This window comes from Elaeis guineensis, chromosome 6, assembly GCF_000442705.2.
Source record: "Elaeis guineensis isolate ETL-2024a chromosome 6, EG11, whole genome shotgun sequence".
Lineage (NCBI taxonomy): Eukaryota > Viridiplantae > Streptophyta > Magnoliopsida > Arecales > Arecaceae > Elaeis > Elaeis guineensis.
The window spans coordinates 22,628,784-22,637,933 of record NC_025998.2 but is presented as its reverse complement, the minus strand read 5'-3'; the positions used below and the strand labels follow the sequence as shown (position 1 = coordinate 22,637,933).

Below are 9,150 nucleotides of genomic sequence, written 5' to 3'. Positions count from 1 at the left end.
TGATTCAGTTTTTTACTTTTTGATTTGACGTTTTAGATATAAGGAACAGAAAAATAAATTTTAAAAAATAAAAAAAATTATTTTATATATAAAATAATTATTTTGATTTTGATTTTTTATTTTTTGTGATGTTGTCAAACATTATTTTTTAATTTTTATTTTTTAAAAGTTAAAAAATAAAAAAAAAATTTAATAACTAACTAGATGCATCTATAATGATCGATAATGATTTTTGCATGCAATAATAGCTAACATATTATTTTTAATAAATAAAAATTTTAAAGAAAAAGCACATCAAGTTATATTCTTCTTAAGGGCAAATAACGGTCTAATATTTCCCGTTAAAACATCTAACGTCAACGAAAAAAGGGGAGCAGACCCATTGACGCATAAAAAATTATATGCGCCTTTTTTATGATAGCTCCTCATCGTCCCCTCCAACTTCTCTTGCTCATACTATTTAAACCCCAAATCCCTCATCGTTGCGGTCCAAGCACCGGCTCCCCTTTGTCTTTCTTGGTGGAGCCGAGACTAATAGCAATGGGGGGGAACGCTGGAGCCCTAAGCCTAACGAATCGTATCTGGGTGAACGGGGTGCCGGCGGAGGCGAGCCTGGCCGCCGACGGCACGCTCCGTTGGAGGACCGGCGCCGGCGACGAGAGGTGCCTGGCCGTGGAATCGGATGTCCTGGGACTCGAGGCCGAGGGGCAGAGGATTACGCTCAGGGCCTTCGTGCGATCGTATAGAGAGGTTTCTTGCGGCGGTGGGAGCTTCGGGAAGAGGACGAGGAGAGACTACGTTCTGCAGCTGCCGACCGAGGAGGCCGCGTCTCAATGGAGCCAGCGGCTGAGGGATTGCATCAAGTCCCTTGGTAAGACGCAAGGATTATTCCTTTTTCTTGAGTTTTTCTTCCTGGATCACAAAAAGAAATCCTTTTTGTTTTAATATTTTGTCTTTTTGTTCCATTTTTTTCAGACAGATAGCTTAATTTATAGAAACGAAGATATAATTGCTTCGATTCTCTTGAGAGTTTTTGTCCTTCTTATCACTAAGAATTTTTCTTTCTGGTGCCTTTATGCAAAAAAAGAAAAAAAAATCTTTTTTGTTCCGTCTCTGATTTTTCTGTTGAATTTTTGGGGACGACTATATTTATCTATACTAAGTTATCATTTTGGAACCTTTTTTTTCCAAAGAGGCTTCTTCTTCTTCCTTTCTTCTTCTGTTTTTTGTGCGATTGTCATTTTTTTTAAAATTATTTTGTTTATAGACGTCCATAAGATCTGCTGGTAGTTTGTGCTCCTTATAAAATTGTTGGAGGCGATTTTTTTTTAAAAAAATTGTATGACTGATAGTTTCTGGTTAGACTGATTCTGGAGCGTATGTGCTCTTTCTAAAGATGAAGTTGTGTTTTCTTGCTTTGTGAGTGCACAAATTAAACGAGATCAGACATAAGATCTGCTGGTAGTTTGTGCTCCTTATAAAATTGTTGGAGGTGATTTTTTCAAAAAAAAATTGTATGACTGATAGTTTCTGGTTAGACTGATTCTGGAGCGTATGTGCTCTTTCTAAAGATGAAGTTGTGTTTTCTTGCTTTGTGAGTGCAGAAATTAAACGAGATCAGATTCATGCTCGTGTTGTAGAAGTTTTAAGAAATCATCTTTCATTCTAATACTATTGTAGTCAAAAACAAATGGGAAAGTTTATCCCTTTTTTACCACGGGCATATCATTGTGATTTATATTTCATCAGTAGCTCCAATTCCAATTTAAAGTACTATGATTTTTTTCTTATTATATACTAGTTAGAAGTAAACTAGAAACATTCTTGTATTATTTTTGACTACCTTGCAGAAAGAGATTCATATCTTCTTTCAAAATAGGTCGTCCGAAGAGGTTATTTATTCTTGTAAACCCCTTTGGTGGAAAGAAAAGTGGGCGCAAGATCTTCCACAGAGAAGTCATGCCCCTTCTTGTAGCCGCTGATATTCTTTATACAATGCAAGGTTGGTGAATTTCCAAATCTCTCTCTCTCTCCTCTCTCTCTCCTCACCCCTCCCCCATTCTCTCGCACTCTCGCTCGCTTTCTCTTGCTTACTATTATTACTAACTTATGAAGCTCTGCTCTTGTTTCAGAGACAAAGTATCAGCTTCATGCTCAAGAAATTGCCTATTCGCTGGATCTTCTAAAATATGATGGAATTGTATGTGTTAGTGGCGACGGTGTTCTTGTGGAGGTTAGTAATTGCATGTTGAACATGAAACATGTGGAAGTTTATTTGGTACCTGGTTCATTTAACTTTGAACCTCAGCTGTGAGCATGTCATGGATTTTGCAAAATTTTTGTGACCTTTTTGAGTTTTCTGTTGATCGGGTGGCAGAACCTAACCTCTGTAGGTTTTATGGGCTATTTTCTAAGGATTAATTGTCAAAGTTGTTATACTTGTACATCATTAACTTCAAGTTTAAATTTTATGTGGCAACAATCTTCTGATATAAATCATCCAAGGCCTATCTCTAATTTCATGGTGTTGTTCCATAACTTATACATTTTAGTGCTATCTGTATGACTATTAGTGGGCAGAGTTGTGGTTCCCAATTGCTGATTCAGCTGCTTTCTTTTCTTCTTCTTCCACCATGCATATTCTTAATCATCGTCCATTTTTGAATAGGTAGTCAATGGCTTGCTGCAAAGAGAAGACTGGGATGCTGCAATCAAAGTGCCTCTTGGGATAATTCCAGCAGGTATGTTTTGTTGGCATATCTTGAACTGTTAGACTGTTGTTCTTCCTTATTGATATGCTTTTTGAAACTATTGACATCAAACAAATCATGATTTCATGGAGTTAAGTCCAATAAGAAAAATAGATGCTGATGTTGCTATAAATTCAATGCTTGAAGTAATGCATATTCAAACCAGGCTATGCCCAGGCTTGTGTTCCCTGGTTAGCTGTTCCGTCGGGATTTCACTGAACTAGGAGCAAACAAGTGAGGGATTATCTCTGTTGGTTTTGGTTGGTCTCGATCTCTAGACTTACTTCCCAATGTCATTGTGGCCTACCAGATCTTGACCTGATTAACAAAATTTTGACCCTTCTGGGCTGGTCCTTTACTTAAATTCAGTTCATCCAGAAACTTAAATGATCGGGGCAGTTGTGTTTTATGCTGAAATTGCCTGTTGATTTTTGATTTGACCTTTCACTTCCTCACATATATTTATGCCTTACAAAGTATTGTAAAATGGATGAAGGGTTATAGATTCAGGTCCTATATCTTAATTATATAGGTAAGGTAGGCAACATCTGGCTGGAAAACTTGGAATAATTTATTAGACATATCTAAGGGAGTATTGGTGATTTACTAATCATTGGTATGGTACTGCAACTTGTTTGGTATCAATAGCACGACCAATATGTTCATGAACATCTGGTTTATCTTGGTCTTTCCCTGTAGAACCGATGTGCTAGACACTTCCATTATTAATGGAGCAATGTGATGGAGTAATGGGTTTGTTTCCATGATGCTTCGTGTCACAATTAGTTGACACTTTCCTTTTATCATATTAAGGGGAAGCCTTTAGTTCCTTGTGCAATATGAATTCAGATGCACATATTTACTTAAATTCTGTACAGATGGCAGATTTTGTATACAAAGTTGCAGATTTTTTATTTCTATAAAAAAAGAAAAGGCAAAAATAGACAGTAGTTCTGATATGTCAAAGTAAACAGAAGTACTTAGACTTGCTCTAGGAAATATTTTCTGGATACTACCATGCTTATAATTATTAAAGCTATTAAGTGTATATTTTAGATTGGTTTCATAAATAATAATATGAATCTTAACCTTCTGTTTCTTGTTAATCATATTGTTGTCATTTTAACCACTTGTATGATTCGAACTCCTAAAGGCTGAAGAAATAGTGTTCATAATAATTGTATTTTCTATGTGCAATTTGATTAATGATGTAGAACATCTAATGCAGGCACAGGGAATGGCATGGCAAAATCACTTCTGGATTCAGTTGGCGATTTGTACTCCATTTCCAATGCTACATTTGCTGTTATCAGAGGTTGTCTTTTGTGTTATGTTTGGTTCATCTAAGTGCCAAGCATTGGAAAGTGCTGTCATTTTTATGTGTAATTAAATGAAAATACATTCACTAGCAATTTTCTTCCAACCTTGCAGGCCACAAACGTGCGCTTGACGTTACTACCATTTTGCAAGGAGAGAAGAAGTTCTTCAGTGTCTTGATGCTTACTTGGGGTATGCAAAAAAAAAAAAAAAAAAAACCCTGTGGAGGCAATTTTTCTTTTTCAAATCAGATTATTATGACTTAAGATTTTCTTCAGAACTAGTCAAACGGTTTCAGCTTTTTTCTTTTTTAAGAAACAAAGCTAAACTTTGGTATGTGCATATCTATATGTCAGTTAATGGTTACCTGCAGGTTTGGTGGCTGATATTGACATCGAGTCCGAGAAGTATAGGTGGATGGGAAGTGCTCGTTTGGACTTTTATGTATGTACATCCATTGTTTTGACATTTTCACTTAATATTATTTTTATATCTGCTTGTTTGGACTTTTATGTATGTACATCAATTCTTTTGAGATTTTCACTTAATATTATTTTTATATCTCTTAAATTATGATATAACCTATGTAGTTAGGTCAATGTTGTTTAGAATGTCATGTGGCTTTGTTGTTCAAGAAATGAGATGATGCTGGTTTTGCTGAACTCATGTAATTCTGAAGATTTTAAATGATTTAATTCATCTGCCATCACATGTATTAATTGGCTAGCTTCCTACTTAACCCTCTTTGTCAGTATCATTAATGTTTTCTTATGTTTTATTTCTTACGTGCTTGTAGTCTCTTCTGCGAATAATGAACTTGCGAAGATACAATGGACATGTTCAATTTGTGCCTGCACCTGGATATGAATCATATGGAGAACCACTAAAGCAGAATGGCAGCTACATGGGCAACACTGCACTGTCTGAACAAGGCCAAGCAAACAATGCTAAAGTTAAATCATGTGGTTACCCAGGCCCAGTTGCTTCCTTCGATGGTTTGGAATGGAGGTCAATTGATGGCCCTTTTGTTTCAGTTTGGATTAACAATGTGCCTTGGGCTGGTGAAGATATTATGCCAGCTCCTGAAGCTAAGGTAGTTACTTTCTTGTTATAGTAATATCCTTTTCTGTATTTTATTTTTGTCCTCATTACAGTATGAAATAATATTGTATTATTGGCTGTCAATCACATGAGGTGTTTGAGTCATGAACATGCATAAATTCTTTTGTAGTGTGAGACATAATCTTGATAACATCCTAAACGTTGTATTTCTGCATGTGGCACTGCATTTATGACAGGCAATGAAAGAAGATGATTAATACCTTTCTTTTATTCTTTCAATAATCCATGTATCTCAAACATATGTGGATTTTTTTATGCACGGGACGGTTCATTGATTTTATCTCATAAAAGATGCGACATATCTTGAAATGCTACTCCTTTTTCTGTGAAAATATTGGATTTGCCTTCTACTTGATGCTACTTGATGTTTGTTTCATGTCTCTTGTTCTCACTTGAACAACTCATCATAACACCCTTAATGATTGTGTTGCAGTTCTCAGATGGCTGCTTGGATGCAGTCATAATCAAGGATTGCCCAAAATCAGCCCTTCTAGCATTGGTATTAAAAATGAGTGACGGAAGTTACGTCAAATCACCATATGTCATGTATCTCAAGGTGTGTACAGTTCCCTTGACCTTTTAATGGCTAAGTCATGAATTGCAGTTTTGCGCAGCTTGCATCTTTTTTATTAAGTTTTTAGAAAATGTTTCTTTTTTAAATTCCTTGGATGTGATAAAAGTTCTCCTCAAGAATGTTTTGGATTTATGCATAGATCAGGCTATTAACGCTAATTTATGCATTACTGATGGATGGAAAAACTTGGAGAGGGAGGGAGGAAAAAAAAAGGGACCATGGTTTTGTTTGACCTGGTGACAGCATATGGCAATCAAAAGTGTTTATATTTTGGATGTTTAAGGTATATCTCAGGGGATAGAAATATCGCCAAAGATGTCCATGATGGCTAAGAGTCACAGTAATGTCAGTTTTGAAGAAATATGTGGCTCTCTATTTGTGTTCTCCCACCTGATACTTGCTCATAAGCCATTCTCTGAACTCTCTTCTCTGTATCGGGAGAACCGGCGAGGATGTCTTATTGTTGATAGTGCTAATTAACTGTTAGAGGCTTACATTAATATGATGATGTTAAAAACACAAGGGAAAATTTTACTAGTAAAATTATAAGATTTACTCAAGTCGATGCGGCCAATTGTTTCATGCAAATGTTTCATAAGTCATGCTCATTTGATCTGAGCGGTTGTTCCAGTAGTCATACCTCCTCAGAACTTGTATCATGCCCATAAAAGTTGAGAAACCATTCTCCAGTTCTAAGTGTTTTCTTCATGTGTTTCGCAGGTGAAGGCATTCCGGTTAAACCCTGGTCAGCGTGTTGGCAATCCCACCAAGGGTGGTATCGTTGACTCTGATGGAGAGGTTATCGCTAGGGGAGACCGAGTCAATGATGGCATTCATCGGGAGAATCTAATGTCCTATGGGCCTCTCATTCAAATGACGGTCGACCAGGGTTTAGCAACTATATTCTCACCTAGATGAATTGTTTTTCTTACCCCGCATCAGCTCTCTTTTTGTCTATTTCATTGTCAGCTGTGTAGAGCTATGTACATATACATCTTAAATAAGCAAGGAAAAAGAAATTTATGACAGTTTGAGGTGTCTTTTGGTATCGTATTCATTTTTTTGTTTTAAAAATATTTTTAACTTTTAACAATATAAAATGTTTGATATAGTTAATTATTTTTAAAAAAAAATATGTCGGTGATGATGGACTTAGTGGTAGCTGTAATGAGATACAATCATAATGCGATGGTAGATAAGGTGGCGGTATGGAGGATGTGGCAGTGATTGCAGCGATAATACGATGGAGGCGAGTTGATAGTGTTGATGGTGGCAATGGCATGAATAATAGTTATGATGATGATGATGGTAGTGGTGGTGAAGATGCTAACAATATGTAGAGGCAATGGTTATGGCAATGATAATAGTAATGGTGATAATAGTAATGGGATAGCGATGATAATAGTGGTAAAGGTACCAACAGTATAGTAGTGACAAATAATGAGGATGTAGTATAGTAGTGGTGGTGACAATGAGGGTGGTAAGAATATAATAATTATAGCGACGTTAGCAATGGTGGCTAAGGTGGATAGTGGCAATAAAAAAATATTTTTTTTTATTTTAAAAATTGTTATAAGTAAGAATTTTTATTTTTATTTGTTAAATTAATAAAAATAATTTTAAAAAAATAGAAAACAAAAATCGTAGAACTAAATTTATTTTTGTTTTGGTTCTTATAATTTTATTTTTTTAAAATAAATAAATAAAGTGAGGCTAAATAAGTCCTGAGATTTTCTTACCTCACTTGTTGGTTCTACAATTTGTCTACCTATGTCCCATCCTCACTATATCTTTTATTCTTAAAATATTTCCGCCTCGTTGGTTAAGCTCTTAATTTTATTTATTATTACTTGAGCCAATTATGGCAAGTCTTAATAAGGATAAGATATTGCTGGGACCTGCATATGATGGAAATTGGATTATTTTTGTATGGGGCTGCAGAGGGAAATTTCTATCAATGATGTGGAAACAAGTGCATCTTTTTGAGGAGGAAAACATATAAACATTTTTAGGTTTTATGGATCTTGCTTATAGAAGTTCAGATAATGGCGTTCTATCGGTTCCATTGTTCCATTGCTTGCAAAATTTGATTTGATACACGTGGCGAAGGTGCAAAAAAATGTAGACTGATTCGCTGTGCCCTTTGGGAAGAACAAAATGTGCTATAATTGGAATTCACAGTTTGGTGGCTTCAAGTCATTTTGGAAAGCTAAAGGCCAGGTTCGTGGTCGGGCCAAAAGCCAAAATTGGAAGGTTCGTGTCGGCCAAAAGCCAAAATTTGGGAAGTCACAGTGAATGGATAAAAAACATGCATTAATTGTAACGAATTAAGGGCCTTTAAGTTTATCTATAGTTGAAAATGTTGTATAGATTTTTTTGAGGGAAGTAGTTGTGGCTATGTTATTTTCTCAAGTAAAGCTAAACACCAAAGGATTAACTTCTTTTTGCCATTACGATCTAATAATATAGTCCTCCAATCGATGTTTTCGTGTAACTCAAATGAGAACATTGGACCTACTTAATGTGCTTAATGGATAATTTTGTAAGTTCACTGCTAATTGTCATCCTTGGCCCCCGTTAACCTTTTAGTTTACAATTTGGGTACATTACCCGTTAAATCTATATTGTGAAGGATCTTCATTTGGCTGCTAGGCTTTATAACCCAACATATAAGTGTACTTGTGGATGGGCTTGGAGAAAGCACCTAGGCTGTTCTGTGATATTTTATTTTTCGATATTTTTGGTTGTATTTGTACTAGACATTAGACCTACTTATTGTGCTTGATGGATAATTTTGTAAGTTCATTGCTCATACTTGTCATTCTTGGGCCTTCATTAACCTATCAGTTTACAATTTGGGTACGATACCTGTTAAACCTAAACTGAGAAGGATCTTCATTCGGCTGCTAGGATCTATGGCCCAATGTATAAGTATACTTGTGGATGGGCTTGGAGGCAGCACCCAGGCTGTTCTGTGATATTTTGTTTTCCAATCTTTTTGATTGCGTTCATACCAAACTTATATGAATGCTCCTATATATATATATATATAAAAAAAAAAAAAAAAAAAAAAAAAAAAAAAAAAAAAATATATATATATATATGCACGTGCAAGTAGTGGAATCTTTTCTTCTTCTTTTCCTTGCAGCATTGGTTTGTACCATCCGGCTAGCAGTTGGTGCAAATAAATCTACCACTCCTGTCTTAGGGCAACTGATTCATGTTGATGAGCACCCTTGAATTCAAGAGGCCTAGCATATCATAGTCATCATTTACGTGGTTGTATTTTGAAAAAATTATAGGAACATCTCCTCAATTTTAGCTCAATTTTACTTACACTTCTTTATTTTAAAAAGTATCAAACTAATTTTTTTAGTTATCGATATG

General features: G+C 35.5%; 1 protein-coding gene across 1 annotated transcript; it reads left to right on the top strand.

The window, feature by feature from the left end:
• The first annotated feature begins 482 nt into the window (after window positions 1–482).
• Window positions 483–6,791, top strand: LOC105032738 (sphingosine kinase 2). Its single transcript, XM_010907273.4, has 10 exons — window positions 483–871; window positions 1,880–2,002; window positions 2,133–2,233; window positions 2,669–2,741; window positions 3,979–4,065; window positions 4,182–4,259; window positions 4,441–4,511; window positions 4,864–5,160; window positions 5,623–5,745; window positions 6,484–6,791. The coding sequence occupies exons 1-10, from the start codon at window positions 541–543 to the stop codon at window positions 6,679–6,681; spliced, it is 1,482 nt and encodes a 493-aa protein (XP_010905575.2). The 5' UTR covers window positions 483–540; the 3' UTR covers window positions 6,682–6,791.
• The last annotated feature ends 2,359 nt before the right edge of the window (window positions 6,792–9,150 follow it).

What these genes read in the sequence shown, in the direction of transcription:
- LOC105032738 (XM_010907273.4), top strand. Translation starts at nt 541, where the DNA reads ATGGGGGGGAACGCTGGAGCCCTAAGCCTAACGAATCGTATCTGGGTG. An exon ending in GTGCTCGTTTGGACTTTTAT is followed by an intron (nt 4,512 to 4,863) that starts GTATGTACATCC and finishes ACGTGCTTGTAG; the next exon opens with TCTCTTCTGCGAATAATGAA. An exon ending in CATATGTCATGTATCTCAAG is followed by an intron (nt 5,746 to 6,483) that starts GTGTGTACAGTT and finishes TGTGTTTCGCAG; the next exon opens with GTGAAGGCATTCCGGTTAAA.